At 40.5% G+C, this 19,154-nt stretch overlaps 1 protein-coding gene across 2 annotated transcripts in view; it reads right to left on the bottom strand.

The window, feature by feature from the left end:
• Ocln (occludin) overlaps positions 1–16,519 on the bottom strand; it is a 44,547-nt gene extending 28,028 nt beyond the window's left edge. The window contains exons 1-5 of one of the 2 annotated variants that reach the window (XM_010637313.3): positions 16,253–16,519; positions 13,420–13,457; positions 10,813–10,928; positions 6,345–7,026; positions 2,444–2,605 (exon numbers count right to left, since the gene is read on the bottom strand). In XM_010637313.3, coding sequence (XP_010635615.1) covers positions 2,444–2,605; positions 6,345–7,026; positions 10,813–10,862 — 894 coding nt within the window. In that variant the 5' untranslated portion in view covers positions 10,863–10,928; positions 13,420–13,457; positions 16,253–16,519. The remainder of the gene's footprint in view (positions 1–2,443; positions 2,606–6,344; positions 7,027–10,812; positions 10,929–13,419; positions 13,458–16,252) is intronic. The other variant, XM_010637314.3, reaches the window with a different exon arrangement.
• Between the last annotated feature and the right edge of the window lie 2,635 nt (positions 16,520–19,154).

Genomic DNA, 19,154 nt, shown 5'->3' with positions numbered 1-19,154 from the left:
CCCCCCGGTGTTAAAAAAAAAAAAAAAAGGGAGTTAGAGGGCCAGGGATTTAGCTCAGGGGTTCCGCCACCTGCCTTGTAAGCACAAAGTCCCAAGTTCGATCCCTGATACCAAAAAAAAAAAAAAAAAAAAAAAAAAAAAATCACATAAAACAATTGGGGGAAAAGTCATATATCTGATCTTCAACAGATTATTCTTTAAGTTTCCCATAATGAAAACATTTATCACTAGAGATGCAATAGAGTCCATGTGAAACAACGCATGCATAGCAAGTTTACAGGGGTTCCAGGAAGTCCAATAAACATACTGCCTTTTGAAACAAATGACTTTTTATCTGATACATAAAAAATAAAAATTATACATATTTATGGTATTTATGGAGTAAATGGATGGTTTCATATAATGATACTTTGTACTATAATTAAATCAAGTTAGACATATCTACTTCCTCAAGAGTCAAGCTCTGGGATCATTCCATACCACCACCACAAAAAAAAGGAAAGAAAAAGGTCAGTTAGTCCCTTCAGCTTCAGCATTACCATTACCTCCATAATTGCCATGGCTATCTTTTGCCAAATCATCAACTAAACCTCCATGACAGTAAAATCAGCTGAGAGGCTGAAGTTCACCAGTCAACCTTGTGTTGTCTTTTAAAGCTGTCGAAACTTCAAGTAAACAAACCCCAGCAACCAGTGGAAAAAGGACACACCCAGAAACTTGCAGTGAAACACTGACTTCATAGTTCACAATGGACTGTCCCATCTCATACACAGGTGGCCTTGCCTGGAGCTAAAGACAGAAAGCAAACACTCCTCCACATCTTCACACTCCACAGGACAGGGATGGCAAACCTATGGCCCACAGAAGGCTGCTTTGTCATCACTGAAAGCTCTAAAAGGTTTGCCATCACTGCCATTTGGGGAACAAAGAAAGAGAGTTCAAGTAGGGACAAGCAGGAACACCATAACCATCATTTTGGTGGAAACAGCTAAGCCCTTTTTAGCTTTTTTGGGGGAGGAGGTAATGAAGATTGAATACTAAGCAAGCACTCTGCCACTGAGCTACACCTCCACTCCTTTTTTATTACTTTGAGACAAGGTCTCATAAAGTTGCTCATGCTGGCTTCAAATCTGTGACTTTCCTGCCTCAGCCTCTTGAACAGCTAGAATTATAGCCATGCACTGCCATGCCTATCCCATTCTGGCTTTCCTAAGACAGCTTTGGATTTTGTGGGGGGTTTTGTTTGCTTTGATCCTTATATAATTTCATCTAGGACTCTGGATTTCCTTAAAACATCAGCCATTTAGGATGCTCTACAGAGCTAAGGAGCCTTCATGATAATCTGTATCTTTCCCTGGTACCTGGTTGGCAGCTTTCCACAGTAGGCCACCTCATACCCAACTCCCACTGACCAGAACAAACCTGCCTGAACCCAGTGTCCGGTACTCAGCTGACCTTCCAGGCAAAACCAGTCTGATCAAAGAAATCCATGATGGCAGGTTGTGAGGTTGCTTCTAACAGCATCCTAACAGAAACAAAGTTCTACTCTGAACATCTCTCAAAGTCATTTAGTAGCACTCTTGTGGGAGGTATTTCTGGAGGGACTGCCTAGGCTTTTTAGCAAATTACAACACAAAGGAAGCCTGGTGAGGTCAACACTATATACCAAAAAAACAAAACATAAGACAACAAAAAAAAACCCATAAACTTCTCTCATCACTCTCTCTACCTCACTAAAATACTTCATATAGGTAACTGTGAATACAGAATTAGTCACTGTGGTTTGTTATGGTATCATCCAATTAACAAGGTTAAAAGGCCACCAATCATTCCAAAGCACCCCTTGAGCAAGTACAACCCCCGGGCCATAGTGTTTCCTCTGTGATGACAAGGAGCAAAACAATCAAAGGTGAGAGAAAACAGTTGTTTTATTTTAATTTTTATTATTATTATTTTTTGGTACTGGGGATCAAACTTGGGACCTTGCATTTGTGAGGCAGGAAGTGGCACCACTAAGCTAAATCCCTGACCAAAACAGCTGTTTTATTTTGCAAAATCCAACCTCTTTCTGCATGATTTTCTTGGAAGCCGTTCTTTTCATAGGACAGGTCCACTCTTTAAAAAAAGGAAACCCAGCCAGTTGTAGTGGTACATACTTGTAATTCCAGTACTCAGGAGGCTGAAGCAGAAGGACTGTTCTAAGTTCAAGGCCAGCCTGGGCTACACAGTGCGTTGAAGGCCAGCCTTCAACAAAGTGAGACCCTATCTCAATTTTTTTCCATTCCACCATCTTAAAATTCATTGTAAAAGCTAAAACAACTTTTGCAACATACACAGTCAACAATTTTAAACACAAAATTTAACAAAGCACCACAAATTTTTAAGGTGCAGAAACCTAGGAATTTCATGAAAGGTTGACAGCTTTTTTTTTTTTAACACTTACCCACTCTTCAACATTGGGGGGCTGTTCATCGTAAATGCGTTCCTTGTCCCACAAAATATTAGATTTATCATACCGGTCCATCTTTCCTCGAGTTCTCACAGCAAAGAAAATTATTAAAGCAAAAGCCACAACAATGAGGAATCCCAGCACAATGGCAATAGCCTAAAAAGGGATTAAAGAGATTGGCATAATTAATTTTAATTGCTTACTTCACTGCAATCTGTCTCCAAGTTAAAAACCTTATCTATCTAAGGAGCCATCAAATATCTGTGGTTTATATAATATATAACTGAAACAAATAGCTGCACTTTAGACATACCATAAAACCTAACCTACACCAAACTGGGCTAAGGCTAGCAAAGCACATATATTTGCATGCGTGTATACACAGATGCACAAACAATTCAATCCTTAAAACATCCGAAAGCTAAGTACTATCATCACTCCATTTTATAGCTGTAGAAACTGTTTCTAAAGTTAGTTCATGCAGGAGCCTTATTTTTATGAATAGACAAAATGGCCAATAGATTCAAACAATAGCATACTTCTAAAAGGCTTGGAAAAAAATGCTAATTTCAGAATTATATATATATATTTTTTTTGGTATCAGGGATTGAACTCAGGACCTTGAGCTTACCAAGCAGGCACAGTGACAGTGAGCCGAATCTAAAGACCCAGAATTAGCTTTAAATACCCAACCATGGCTACAATGTTGTTCCTAATATGTGCTTGGCAAAGTTTTTTACACTCATTGTAAGTTTCTGTCCACATTGGATCTGTCTTACCATAAATGATGAAGACATGGATCTAACCAAGCTGTAAATTATAACCAATGGATAAATAATTCCTTTGGTCCACCAGGCTTCTCTGCTTTCAGTCTTCTATAAGATAGGGCCTATAACAAGGAAACTTACAACTATAGATGGTTCTTCCAGGGTCTGCTAAGTGTATTAGGTGTACACTGGCCTTGGAGGTAAATTGAGGCACGTACCAGGTAGCCCTGGATATTCACTAATGGCAACAGGAGGCTCTCCTTCCAGCTGTCAACAGTGACATTCTTTCTCAAAGAATGCGGGTTTCAGGGGCTGGGGATTTAGCTCAAAGTTTCTGCCACCTACTTTGCAAGGGCAAGGTCCTGAATTCAATCCCCAGTACCAAAAAAAAAAAAAAAAAAAAAAAAGAGGTTCACATGGGCTGGGGATTTAGCTCAAAGTTTCTGCCACCTACTTTGCAAGGGCAAGGTCCTGAATTCAATCCCCAGTACCAAAAAAAAAAAAAAAGAAAAAGAATGTAGGTTTCAAGAACCAAGAGGATTAAGAGGGATAAAGGTACCAATTCTCAATCCCTATTTACCACAGAAATGTCTGAAAAGCAACAATAAGCACTCTTAAAAATGTATCTGCAGGGAAAACAGTCATCAAAATAAACAGAGTTATTGGAGAAAGTCTAACCCCAAAAGAGTGACTCAATCAGGTGAAAGAATGTGAATTCCTGAGTCAAAAGAGAAGAGATTAGTAACTCAGAAACTCTCCGGTGTTAATGTAATTAGGATGGCTCATGGTTGCCAAAGGCAAGGTTCTCAACCCTACCTGCACATTTGAATCCCTGGATACCTTTTAAAGAGTCAGACACTCTGAAAACTACAAAACATTTGAAAGAAATTGAAGAGGACCTACACAAATGGAGAGACATCCTGTGCTCATGGAATGTAAGACCTGTACCTGTAAAGATGTCAGTATGCTGCCAAATTAGTCTAGAGTCAATGCAACTCTTCAAAATCTTAGTGGGCTTTTTTGTATAAATTGATAAACTGGCCGTAAAAATCCATCTAGAAATACAAGGAGCCAAAAATCTAACCGCTTCATGAAGTTAAAATTTACTCCAAAGTTAAAAGTAATCAAGACCAAGTGCATGACAGAAACAGATTAATGCAATCAACCCTACCTCAAAGGAGGGGCGTCCACAGTGGGACACACTTGTAATCCCAGTACTCAGGGATGCACACCTGTGATCCCAGCACTTAGAAGGTTGAAGCAGAGGGATCTCCATGAGTTTAAGGCCAGGCTGGATTATATAGTGCAAAACCAGCCTGATCAACATAGTGAGACCTTGTCTCAAAAAAAGAAAAGAAAAGAAAAAAAAGAAAGAAATCTTTGTGCCTTTCAACTAGGCAAAGCATTCTTAGATATAAGACCAAAACACAAGCAACAAAAGAAAAATTAGATAAACTTCATCAAATCCAAAAACTTTGGTGCAAAGGAACCTGTCTTCAGATACACAAAGAATTAAAAATAGCCTCATTTAAAACCGAATAAAGAAGTTGCCATTTCTCCAAAGATGATAAAGAAACGGCCAATAAGTACATGAAAATAGTGAATAAGTACATGAACACCACCATTAACTATCAAGGAAATGGCAATAAAAACTACAGTGAAGTCCTGGGCTCAGTTCCCAGAACTGAGGGGTAAAAATCACAATGAAGTACTACTTGACACCCCTTAGCACAGGTAAAATTAGACAAACTGATAATAACAAGTGTTGATGAGAAGTAGAGATACTGGACATACATATCTCTCCTACATTTCTGCTGGAAATTTTAAATGTGTAATCTCTTTAGAAAAGTCTAGCAGTTCAAACAGAGCAAGGCATAATAGCAACTTAGCAAGGCCCTATCTCCAAAAAAAAAGGTTGGCACTGTAGCTCAGCCCACAAGTCTGAATCCCCAGCACTACCACCTCAAAAAAACAAACAACTTGAACACCAATGTTCACAACAACTTGTATGTAGAACAATGATCATGACATTATATCTAATGGCCAATATAGAATCAGCTCCAATGTTCAGCCACTCACGGATCACTAAAATTTTCTATATACAATTACTGGAAGGCATAAAGGACTCATACAACTAAAACACATATAAACCTCAAAAACATTATGGTCATGTAAAGGTACAAGATCCCAATGATGAATGTAACTGTACAATACACCTAAAAAGTACCAATAAACTCAATGAAAAAAAAATGACTAACATAAAAAAAACCCATTACGGTAAGTGAAAGAAGTAAATCATGAAGACCACATATTGTGAGATTACAATAAAATACCCAGACAAAAGACAAGTCTAGAGAGGCAGGATTAGTGGTTGCCTAGGGAAGGCTAGGAAAATGGCCATGTTCTACAACTGACTATGCTGATGTTTGTACAATTCTTTTTTTCCCCTCAGTTTATTGGTACATTTTAGGTACACAATACAGTTACATTCATCACTGGGATCTTGTACCTTGACATTACAGGTCTTGGTTCTCATTTTTTCCCCTTCCCCCTGCCCTCCCTTCAGCCCCTCATCCCTTCCCTATTTACAAATACTTTATTTCCATTTTTTCATTTTCTCATATTTTTTTCCTTTTCCTTTATTTCCTTTCCACTACCCTTCCCACTTCCCTTACACCTTTAGCCCTTTTCTTACTATTTCACATTGTCAATTATATCATTAGGATCTTACATACAATTATAGTTTTTCACACCAGAGAAAATATTATTTTGTGTGTGTGTGATACTAGGGATTAAACTCAGGACCTTGTGCTTGTGAAGTAGGTGTGGTGCCACTGAGCTAATTCTCTGGCCCTGCACAATTTTATAAATATACTACAAACCTGAACTGTTCTTTGAATGGGTGGAATTGTACAGTATTTTAATTATATCTTAATAGTGATACACAACCCCTACCTGAAATTCTAATATAATTAGAAATGGGCCATTGACATCAAATTTTTTTAGGTGTTGTTATTGTTGTTACAGTATTAATATATTCAAATCATTCTTAGAGTAACCCTATTATAAGGTGACAGCATCTGACTCAAGGAAAGGGGTTAGAAATAAAAACCAAACATTACTCCTACCTCCTGGGGATCCACCACACAGTAGTGATACAAATACTGGTCCACGTAGAGCCCACTAACAGCAGGTGAATAAAACTGGTTGCAGAGGGCATATATCTGTGAGCCATACATAGATCCAGAGGCCTGGGCAGTGGGATTGACACCCATTATATAGACAATCGTGGCAATAAACACCATGATCCCCAGTATGGCACTCAGTATTATCACAGTCAAGTAATATTTCCTTGTTCTGGACAACTCAGATCTTATAACGCTGGTAACAAATATCACCAGGGAAGCAATGAAGCAAAAGGCAGCCATGGCCAACAGGAAGCCCTTGGCTGCTCTTGGATCTGTGTAGCCTGCTCCATAGCCATAACCATAGCCATAACCATAGCCATAGCCACTTCCATAGCCACCAAAGCCACTTCCTCCATAAGGGTAGCTGATGCCACCCCCTAGAAGGCTAGTTCCATAGCCTCTGTCCCAGGCAAGCGTGGAGGCAACACAGGCAAATATAGCAATGCACATCACAATAATGAGCATAGACAGAATCCGAATCACTCCTGGGGGAGAGGTCCATTTGTAGAAGTGAAGGATTTCATCTTCTGGGTAAAAAGAATATGCTGGCTGAGACAGCATTGGTCGAACATGCATTTCTCCACCATATATGTCATTGCTTGGTGCATAATGATTTGGTTTGCTGAAATGCACATAAAAACAACTTTAAGTTAGCACTTTTGAGTGGTAAGCAGGAAGAACATGTAAAGTCCTTACAATCATTCAAACAAATTATAACTATTATTACTGCCCTGTGGTCAGTGAAGGTATCTGCACACTGGACAGTAAAAGAATCTGCACTGGAATCACCCACATAGCTTGTTAAATGATAGATTATCAGTCCCTAGACCTGTGGGTTCTGCAGGTCTGAGGCAGAACATTCTTCCAGCTCACGCAGATGCTCTTCTTCTTGGAAATATATCTTGAGAATGACTGTCCAGAGTACTTTGCAGCATAGGTTCCCAAACTTTGCTCCAGATTAGATGCCTGGGAAAGTATAAAACTCTGGTAGTGGGGTTGGGGATACAGCAAAGTGGTGAAACACTTGCATAGCAAGTGCAAGGCCTTGAGTTCAATCTCCAATATAAAAAAACAAAAGCAAATCTTCAGATGGTGCACACTATATCAGCTAAATCAAAATCCCTGAGGATAGGACCCAGACAGCATAAGACCAATGGTATCAACCTTTTTTTGGGGGGGCAGTTTGAGGCAGGGTCTCCCTTTGTATTCAGGCTGTCCCTGAACTCACTATGTAGCCCGGGCTGGCCTTGAACTCATGGCAATCCTCCTGCCTCAGCCTCCTGAGTGCTGGGATTACAGGCGTGTACTACCATGCCCAGCTCTCAATCTATTTTTTTGTGGCATGAGAGAGGTGCATTCAGATATAACACCTACAACTGGTCTCCAGGATCATGTGCAATTCCTGGCAGCCTCCTATTTAAGAAAACACATTCATTAATTTATTCTTGGGACATCTGTTTACTGTAGTTGCCAGGACGACTTATACTGGACACTCTACTAGGAAACGGGGATACAAAAGACCAGGATAATCACACTGCACAGTTTAATCTGTCCAGGGAGTAACACACTAAGGAAGAAAGAACTGTTTTCCCTCTCCTCCCCATACAAGGATTAAATTGAACCCAGAGACTTTGCATTAGGCTACACCCCTAGCACCTTTTATTTATTATTTTAAGTCTGGGTCTCCCTAAATTGCACAGGCTAGGTTCAGATGTGCAATTCTCCTGCCTCAGCCTCTCACAGTGCTGGAATTACAGGTGTGCACCACTAGGGCAGGCTGTTTTGTTGCTTTGTGATCTAAGTAATGACTATGTGGATGTATCCTCTGAATTCACAAATAATCACACTGTATGTTCTGTGTCCTTTTCCATATATGCATTATGGTTCATCTTTCTTTAACAGAAGCAACACACACAAAAATTGTTAGGTTAATAGAGCACTACTAAATTACAATATTTTTCAGCTCCCAGCCGGGGATGCGTCCCAGTGGTGCTGAGCCTGCCTGACAAGTGCAAGGTCCTGAATTTGATTCCCAGTAGTAGAAAAAAAAAGTTCTCCAGCTACCCCCAACCCATGGTCTGTGGGATCACTCCTAGGGCCCTGTGCAATTAGGACAATTCTCTATCACTGAGCTAATTCCCACCTCTCCAACATATTTTAAGAACGACAGTATCATAAACAACCGTGTCCCTATCATATTTAGGTACCAATTAGGAGGCTATACATAACTGGGAGACAACCCCTACGTGGGACTGATATATATATATTTGGTCTTAGTCCCAGTAACCTGTCATACAACTAAAATCCTGGGAATCTCCAAAGGGCTAAACAACTTCTTGTATGGTGATGAGCTGGAGGCTCCAGGTAGCTTCAGGATGAGGGCTGGTCAGTTAAGACCAAGTCAGGACTACAGGGCTTGGATTTTTGCCCCACTCCCTAATATTCAGGGAGACAGGGGCTAAAAGTTAAGTTGATCACCAGTGGCCAATAATCTAATCAATTATGTCCACATAACAAAGCTTCCAAAACAAAACAAAACAAAACAAAACAAAACCCGAAAGGACTGGGTTCAGAGAGCTTCCAGATAGCTGAACAGAAGGAGGTTCCTGGAGGGAAATGTAAATACTACAAGTGCTTCCCTAAGGTCTGTGAGCTCACTAGCCACTTAACTCCAACAGAGGGTGGAACCCCAATTCATAGCCAAACAGTCAAAGCAAAGGCCAAGCAAAGGCCAAACCATGGGCTTGCAAACTGGTACCAAAAAATGGAGGACAATGCCGTGGGACTGAACCCCAGACAGACCAAGTGGTGACTGAAATGGAGGACAGTGCTGGGTGGTATCTACTGTGAACTGATGGCTCCTTTACCGGTGAGGAAAATTCCCTACACATTTTTAGTGACCAGAAGTCACAAAAGCAGTCTCTGTCAACTGTGTTGTAAGAGAACAGCAGGAGAAACTGAATTTGTTTTTTCCTATGCTAAACCCAGACAGTTATCTAAATTAACTACAAACTATTTAAAAGAAGAAATCCATGCCGGGCGTGGTTATGCACGTCTGTAATCCCACCACTCCGAGGCTGAGGCAGGAGGATCACTATGAGTTTGAGAACAGCCTGGGCTACATAGTGAGTTCCAGGTCAGTCTCAACTACATAGTGAGACCCTGTCTCAAAAACAAACAAACAAACAAACAATAATAAAAAATAAAAGAAGAAATCCAAGGGCCAGGGATTTAGCTCAGGGGTGCTGCTCCTGCCTCCCAAGCGCAAGGTCCTGAGTTTGATCCCCAGTACAGAAAAAAAAGAAGAAATCCACACCAATGTTTGATAACACATATAAAATTTAAGAATTCACTGATATATCCCCAAGAACACTCAATTTTGCTTATTTTATATAACAGCAGGAATCACTTTTAAAGTTGACAATATGTAGTTGGGCATGGCAGCGCACTGCTGTAATCCCAGCACTCGGGAGGCTGAGGCAGAAGGATTGCTGTGAGTTCCAGACCAGCCTGGGCTACATAGTGAGTTCCAGGTCAGTCTCAACCACATAGTGAGACCCTGTCTTAAAAAAACAAAACAAAACAAAAAAAAGTTGACAATATGCAAAACATAATGCTATGTAACAAAAGGCTACTTATACACACAACTCCATTTATATGAAATACCTAGAACCAAGAAATGTACAAAAAGCAGACCTGGGAGGTTGCTTATGGGTGAGGACTTGGAAAGTGACTGCTGATGAGTAAGTAGGTTTTTCTGGTGAACGATGAAATTAAAGTATTCTAAAATTAATTATGTTAAGCCACATGTGGTGGCACACACCTGTAAACCCAGCAATTGGGAGGCTGACACAGGAGGATTGCTGTGTGTTTGCGGCCAGTCTGAACTACACAGTGAGACCCCACCTCAAAAACAAAACAAAACATGGGCTGGGATTTAGCTCAGTGGTGCTGCCACCGGCCTCACAAGCAAAAGGTCCTGAGTTCAATCCCCAGTACCAAAAACAAAAAACAAATACTGAAAGTCAGTGATACCTATGCTAAATAGGTAAATTGCATGGCGTGCGAATTATATGTCAATAAAGCTATTTTAATATTTGACAGTATGTCACCAACAGTGATCTAAAAAATGAATACTGAAGTTTCATACCATGTGTGAAAAACAGAAAGGAATATATACATAATTATACAACTAGACAGTCCCACAAGGCAAACACGAGAAATAGGAGATAGCAGTTGCCTCTGCCAAATTAAGAGTAACAAGGCAATTCACTTTTTACAGTACTGTCCTTGGTACAATTCAAATTTACAAGAACACAGACTGACACTAAACAGACAAGTTTCAACCATACACATTTTTTACATATAATACTACTTATTTAAAAAAACCTAAAAATTATTTACTTACAATTCATCAGGTCTATAGGGAGGTGGACTTTCAAAAGGTCTCGATGACATGGTGGCTTCACTGGTCACCTGATCTTTAGGATAAGCAATGTCTTGGTAGTTCTCAAGATAAGCAATCTAAGCAACAAAAGTAGGGCAATGGCATTACTACTGAGATCAGAGCTGTGCTGCATCACTAAGACACCAAACACTGCAATGTCCAATCACCACTCACTCCAGTTACTGCTTCTACCCTCTCTGCTCACATTTTCCATGCTGGACATTAATTCCTCAGGCACAGAAAGAGCACAGGAATCATCTGGTCTAGTAGTCATCATAGTACATGGCATCATACTCTGCACACCTTGGCACAGAGGTTTTTTTTTTAAAGATTTTAAAATATTATTCATTTAAAATAGTAACAGGGCCAAAGATTTAGCTCAGTGGTGCCACCACCTGCTTTGCAAGCGCAAGGTCCTGAGTTCGATCCCTGGTGCCAGAAAAAAAAAAAAAAAAAAAATCTGCCAGGTATGTTGCATGCCAGTATTCCCAGCACTCAAGAGTCTTAAGCAAGACCAGGGATTTTTTTTTTTTTTTTGAGACAGGGTCTCACTATGTAGCTGAGATTGACCTGGAACTTACTGTGAAGCCCAAGGCCAGGGATTTAGCTCAGTGGTGCCTCTGCCTGCCTTACAAGTGCAAGATCCCAGTTCAATCCCAGGTAGCAAAAAAAATGAAAAATAAAAAAATAAGAGCTAAGGCAGGATGGCTGCTGTGAGTTTGAGGCCAGCCTGGGGTACACAGTGAGTTCAAAACCAGTCTGAATCACATAGCAAGATCCTGTCTCAAAACAACAACAACAACAAAAAATACCCATAGCATAAAAAATAAAATAATGAACCCATTACATGTTAACAAGAATAATGTTATTTACAAGAGAAATAATTACATTTTCTAAAATAAAAATAAATCATAAGAATGGTAGCATTTAAAACGTTTGCATCTCTGTAATATCTGACTCTATAGAAGACAGCTGGATTCTCACACTGCTTTTGCACTCAGCCTGTGTAGGTAAAGTAGATAAAGAATATTCAGCTTCACATGGATATTGTCTTTGGAAATGGGAGGAATATTTTAATAGATTTCAGGTTATCATGGACATTCTGCCTTGATATTATAGCAAAGCTTCAACGGTAGTTTTAAAAAGGTAAAAAATGCATGGGACTGGGGATATAGCTCAGCGGCGCAGTGCCTGCCTGGCAAGCATGAGGTCCTGAGTTCGATCTCCAGTACCAAAATAAGAAACGGAAAAAAAAAAAAAAAAAAAAAGGGAACATGAGGAATTTTTGAAACTACTTTTAAAAGGACTAGAGAGCCGTGATGGCCCACGCCTGTAATCCCAGCACTCGGAAGGCTGAGGCAGGAGGATCGCTGTGAGTGCGAGACCAGCCTGGGCTACATAGTGAGTTCCAGGGCAGTTTGAACTACACAGTGAGACCCTGTCTCAAAAAAAGACAAGAGGTGTAGTTCAGTGGTAGAGTACTTGCCTAGCATGCAGGAGAACCTGGGTTCAATTCCTAAGACCAAAAAAAAAAAAAAAAGTGCATATGTATCAGAGTCCAGCACATATTAGCCCCTCCATAATATAACTGATTTAAAAGTGAGCCTTTATTATTAAAAATTACAGAGCCACGCCAGGCGTGATGGTGCATGCCTGTAATCCCAGCACTTGGGAGGCTGAGGCAGGAGGACTGCTGTGAGTTCGAGACCAGCCTGGGCTACACAGTGAGTTCCAGTCAGCCTCAACTACATAGTTAGACCCTGTCTCCAAAAAAAAAAAAAATTTACAGAGCCAGGCATGGTGGTCCGTCCATTCATATAATTCCAGTACTTGGGGGACTGAATCGGGAGGATCACTGGGAGGGAGTTCAAGGCCAGCCTGAACTACATAGTGAAAACCTGTATCAAAAGACCAAAAAGAAAACAAAAATGATTACAAAATGTATAGATGGCAGGACTACAAACATCTGCCCCTTTTCTCCAAGTCTTCAAAATGGAACACAAAGAAAAGGGGAAAAACACTGAACTCACAATAAAGAGTCCTTTTTAAAGAGAAATGTAAAATGACTCTATCCTAAAATCCCTCAGAACATAAATACTTAGATATCTGAAAGGCAGTTTCACTCAATCAAGTATTTATTTAGTGCTAACCACACAGAGGAGCCTGTGGAGGCAAAGAACAAACGCAGTTCTCCAGAAGGTCATGCAACATAGTGACTCTTGGAGTCATGGCTAAGCAACATACGCAAGGGCAGCATGGTTGGGTCCTGGAAGGGAAGACTGGTGACTGGCACCCTGGCTGGTTAAATGCCGCCATGCACAGAGCTGGTTATGGGACAGAGGCCAAACTGGAAGGGCTTTTTGGTTTTTTTTTGGTTTTTGTTGGGGGGTGGTTGGAGACAGGGTCTCACTGTATAGTTGAGACTGACCTGGAACTCACTATGTAGCCCAGGCTGGTCTCGAACTCACGGAGATCCTCCTGCCTCAGCCTCCCAAGTACTAGGAATACAGGCATGTGTCACCATACTCGACATCCAAGAAGGCTCTGAAAGTCGAGTGGGAATCTTACCTCATTCAGGTAGGAAAAAGAGTGCAGCTCATGATTCTCTGTAGGGAAGGTAAGAAAAGGACAAAGAGGACAGTGAAAAAAGGAGCTCCCGGGACCAGCAGCAACAAACACAGAGGTGATGAAGCATTAATTTAGGAGAGAGGAGAGGGGAAATAACTAAATACATTGGATACCTTATCCATGTGCCAGGTGCTTTACATAAAATTCTCACTTCAACCTCAAGACTAAATAGCCACCTATGGTTACAGAGAGGATTAGAAAGAGATGTGAAGTAATATACTTTAAGTCAGATGGAGGGCAGCAAGCCACTGAGATGAACTTGAACCCAGATCTTCTATGCTTTCCACTATCATGGTTCTCCCTCTCTCTCTCTCTCTGAAACAGGCTTTTGCAGTGTCCTTCAGCCTGGCCTTGAACTCCCTGCAATCCACCTACTTCAGCCTCCAGAGTGCCCCACACCCTGCTCCATCACAGCTTCTAAAAATGAGTAGCATCTGGGACAAACTAGTCTTCATGTGGGGTAGTCAGCTGTGTCAAGTGAGTGTGGACTCCACAGGAAGGTTCATGGGCACTACACACTCTCCTGGAAAAAGTGTGGCCAAGCTCAGGGATGTAGTGAACACACAGTTCCCAAACCAAAAGGCCTGAGACTTGCTCTAGAAAACCCAGCACTGGGACCATCGGCAAGGTACACCACACATCAGCTAGGTCCAGTGAAGCTGCAGTCAATCTTTTTTTGGTCCCGAGAATCAAACTTGGGTCCTTATGCTTGTGAGGCAGGCGGCAGAGTCATTCTATTTTTTTTTTTTTTTTTTGGTACCAGGGATCAAACTCAGGACCTCGTGCTGCCAGGCAGGTACTGTGCTGTTGAGCTAAATACTTAGCCCTGCAGTCATTCTTTCCAGGAGACTGATTAGTGTGGAAGAGAACTGAGACTCACTGGATGGTAAATTCCCTGGAAGCACTGATTAAAACAATGTTGTTTTTCCGGTTTTTTCTTTTTTAGTACCAGGGAATCAAACTCAGGACCTTGTACTTGTGAGGCAGGTGCACTGTCACTGAGCTAAATCCTCAGCTCTAAAACAATGTTTTAAAACAATGACTTAAGGGCAGGGGATTTAGCTTAGTGGTTCTGCTGTCTGCCTTGCAAGCAGAAGGACCCAAGTTCAATCCCCAGTACCAAAAATAAAAAATAAAATAAAACAATGACTTAAAATACTTTAAAACAATGCCAGGTACAGGGTGGATGTGTAAATATTTGTTGGAATGTTTGCATGAATCAGACTGGACTGTGGATATTTCTGCCTGCAGTATCTCTCATGCTTTTAGGTTGAAGGTAATGGAAAAGTATCAAGTTAACTTTATAAGGCATTACCCTCAAATGACAGTTGAGCAAGATCTATAACTTAAGTATATCAAAATTTGTTCTTTCCTTTTCAAATAAAGTCTGTGCAAGTACACATTTCTATGTTAGGAATAGTAAATAAATTCAAACTCCTAAACTTTGTTCTTTAATAGTGTGTCAGGTGTGGCAGTGCACACCTTTAATCCCAGCACTCATGAAGCTGAGTAAGGCAGGAAGAATACTGTGAGCTCAGGGCCAGCTTGAACTACAAACTGAGGCATTCTCTCTCCCTCTTTCCCTCTCTCACAAACACACAGACACATACACACAAATAGCAATTGTCTGCTTCCACATCCTGGAATACATTCAAATCCCTATCTCTCAGAAAAAAACCCTGCCTGGAGGATTTCAAGTTCACTAAGCTATATGGTGAGTTCAAAGCTAGCCTGAACTACATGCTAAGACCCTGTCTCAAAAAACAGAAAAACAGGCTGGGATTTAGCTCAGTGGTGCAGCTGCCTGCCTCACAAGCGCAAGGTCCCGAGTTCAATCCCCAGTACCAAAACCAAACAAAACAGAAATAACTAAGTATACAGAATTCTGTAATTAACATCCAAGTCAATTTCTTCATGTTCTAATGGTAAAATACATACATATATACACAAATTTGGGCCAAAATGTTACAGGGATGTTTTAAAAGGCAAAAGTCCAGATTAAGGGTCTTCCTAAATGATGTTCAGAAAAAGAACATTAAGAGAAACTGGAGCTGTGTGTAGTGGCACACACCTGTAATCCCAGCACTTTTGAGGGGCTGAGGCAGGAAGATCACCACGAAGTTCAAGGCCAGCCTGGGCTATATAGTGAGTTCAAGGCCAGTCTGAACTATATAGTAAGATCCCATCTCAAAAAGAAAGAAAGAAAAATTGAATTTAAACACTATTAAGTGTGGGACCTTATTTTTAAAGCTAAATGTCACAACAAATATTGACCTTAAAGGAATCTTATCCTTTCTATACCTACAACTCAATCATTCACAACTATTCCCCAAATTTCAGGCTCAATGATAGTTTTTAAAAACTAAATTAATCCAGATTAAGGCTAAATTGTCAAATATTCAAACAACTCTCTTTTCAAACTGGTATTTCCTGGATTCGGCATTCATTTGTCTTGTCTCCTCTAATAAGAGATTTTAAGTTGTGAAACAATTTTAGAAATCTTGTTAACAAGTCACACCACACCTTTATTTCTTTTTTGGAAATTACCACACTGATAGCTGAAGGAGACCCAGGAAGAATCCCAGGAATCTCGAGCACAAACTTGTGTGAGCTGGGCAGATTCCCAAGAGGCCAAATAACAGCAATCTGATTAGCACAAAAGAATGGGCTGTCTGATCACCAGCAAGGAGGTCGCCAGTGATGACCAGACATAGTGGGCCAGATAAGCATATCCAGATTTGCAGCTGACCAGACGGTGGAAAGGATAACTCACCAGGAATGCATTAACACTGAGGGCAGAGGTGAAACAAACTCAGTACTTTCAACAGTGCCCTTTTCCTAGTTCACAACTGGAAATTAGTTCTTCCCCTTCTTCAAACCTCAGCAATCTGACTGGTCCTCAGAGGGGAATAATCCTGACCTCTGGATGTAGAGGAAGAAGTTTAGCCTGAGGTAAGAAATAAAGGCGCTGAGTTACTTAGGAATTTGGTGCAGGAAAGCATCACTTAAAAATGTAAATGCTATGTAATCCCACTCACCTAGCACACAGTGGCATAAGGCCCTAAATTTGATCGCCAGCACCAAAACTAAATAAATAAATAAACTTGATTTAAAGAAAAGCATGTAGTAAGTACAGGATAAAGGACACCTCACTTAATAGATTTTATTTAATTGAGTTTATTGGTACATTTTAGGCATATAGCACAGTTACATTTATTATTGGGATCTTATACCTTTACATGACAGGTCTTGGTTCTCATTTTTTCCCCTTGTCCCTGCCCTCCCTTCACCCCCTCCTCCCCTAGATTTTTTTTTTTTTTAGGTACTAGAGATTAGCCTTAGCACTGAGCCAAATCCCCAATCCTTTTAAAATGTTTTAATCAGGTGTCTTGCTTAAGGATTATCAAGGATCTAAAAACACCATGTGTCTTAAAACAAATGATTGGAAAAACAGGAAATGTTTGGCCTGATAGAACCCAGGGCCTTGGCACTGAGTTATATCCCAGTCCTTTATTTTTTTGAGACAGGTTCCCACTAAGTCACTAAATTGTCAATGCTGGGTTTGAACTTGTGATCCTCCTGCCTCAGCCTCCCAGAGTGATGAGCTTACAAGCAGACCCTACTACACAGGGTGGGCTTGTGAATCTGACCTTAGAAGGACCTTTGCAGTCCTAGAAATGGTTAGAACAAAACCATAAAACAATCCAATTCCACAGGGTCAGATTTCATCTCAAAGTTAGGAAGTGCCTCCTCTGCCCTTACTCCCCCCTACCTCCAGGAATAACAAATAACCATTTGAGCTCAGGCCACTTACACAAAAACTTCAGTCACTTGTTATTTTTTAGAGACTGGACTGAAAGGACTTCAAGGTCTCTTTGAAAGACAAAGTCTGTGACTGTGTTTTGCAGCAGCTACAGGAGGAGGGGAACCAAAGCCCAGCACAGAAAAACCGGATAAGCAGAGTGAAGGAACTGGGATGTGTTATGTGCACGTACCAATTCCATACAAGGAATGTAAACATTATGCATTTCAAATATGTACAGGAAATTTTTAAAAACTGTTTTAAATCCAAATTCAATTTTTTTAAAGTAGAAAGGACAATGGATTTGGATCACCTTCACAAATGTGTCAAGGGGTGACAGGGACAGAAGGGCATAAGAGAACCAGCAAATCCCTGCTACAAATATTCAACTGAAAAGCAGCAACTCTAGCTAATGTTAAAATATAGTAACATTCTCTCCCTGAAAATGTTTTCTGGCCAAAAGCCATCTTAATAAAAACTAAGTTAACGGGCCGGGGTTCAGCTCAGTGGTGCTGTGCCTATCTACAAGCACAAGGTCTTGAGTTCAGTCCTCAGTACCAAAACAAAACAAATCAAATATGAAAAAAAGTCTTAAAATATTTTGCCCTGCTGGGTGTGGTGGCACACACCAGTAATCTCAGCACTCAGAAGGCTGAGGCAGAAGGATCCCCATGAGTTCAAGACCACCCTGAGCAATATAGGAAGCTCAAGGCCAGCCTAAACTACAAAGCAAGACCCTGTGTCATAAAACCATTAAAAAAAGGAAAAATAAACTTATCTTTTGTTTGTTTGTTTGTTTTTCTTTTTTTGAGACAGGGTCTCACTATGTAGCCCAGGCTGGTCTCGAACTTGTGTTGATTCTCCTGCCTCAGCCTCCTGAGTGCTGGGATTATGGGCATGAGTTAATAGCAGTCTGTTCCCTGTTCCTTTTGGATCACACATACCAATAGTCAATTTGCCTTTAAAAAGTTTAAGTTATAACCAATATTAAATTATCCTACTTAAACAATAGGCACATCATTAACAACTTGCCTAAAATTGTGAAGTCAAACAGATTTTTAAATGGACTAGGTCTATTTCCAGGAGGATCTACTTTTTTTTGGTACCGGGGATTGAACTAGGGTCCTTGCACTTGCAAGGCAAGTGGGGAACCACTGAGCTAAATCCCAGGCCCCAGGATCTACATTCTTAATAAATTGTCCAGATGAAACACTCCCAGCCCTCTTAACCTCCTCCCACAAGGCCTCCCCACTGAGATACGTCCCTAGCCTTTTATTTTTTACTTAGAGACATGATCTCACTAAATTGCTAGCTTTTTGATATAGGGTCTCTCTAACTCAATAACCTGCCCAGGGTGTGCTCCAACTATGGATCTTCCTGCCTCAGCCTTTCAGAGTGCTAGGATTACAGACACCTGCCACCAGTCCAGCCTTCAGATGACTCTTTTTTTTTTACTTTTTATTGGGTTTATTGGTACAATCCAGGTATACAATACAGTTACATTCATCATTGGAATTCTGTACCTTTACATGATAGGTCTTGATTCTCATTTTTCCCCTTGTCCCTGCCCTCCCTTCACCCCCTCCTCCCCTCCCCATTTACAAATACTTTATTTCCATTTTTCAGTTTCTCATATTTTTTTCCTCTCCCTTATTACCTTTCCCCCACCCTTCCCACTTTCCCTACACCTTTAGCTCTTTACTTCCTATTTCACATTATTAATTATCTCATTAGGATCCTGTGTACTATTGCAGTTTTTCACACCAAAGAAACTATTCGGTATTTCAGTTAAAGAAATCTCTGTATGAACATTAAAAATAGGGAATCCTAAAATAAAACTAAAAAGGAAAGTAAAAGAGAAAAGGCAATGATG

This window comes from Fukomys damarensis, unplaced genomic scaffold (genome assembly GCF_012274545.1).
Source record: "Fukomys damarensis isolate Sample0158 unplaced genomic scaffold, DMR_v1.0_HiC HiC_scaffold_1, whole genome shotgun sequence".
In the NCBI taxonomy this organism is placed as follows: Eukaryota; Metazoa; Chordata; class Mammalia; order Rodentia; family Bathyergidae; genus Fukomys; species Fukomys damarensis.
This window is presented reverse-complemented; position numbering and strand designations above follow the sequence as displayed.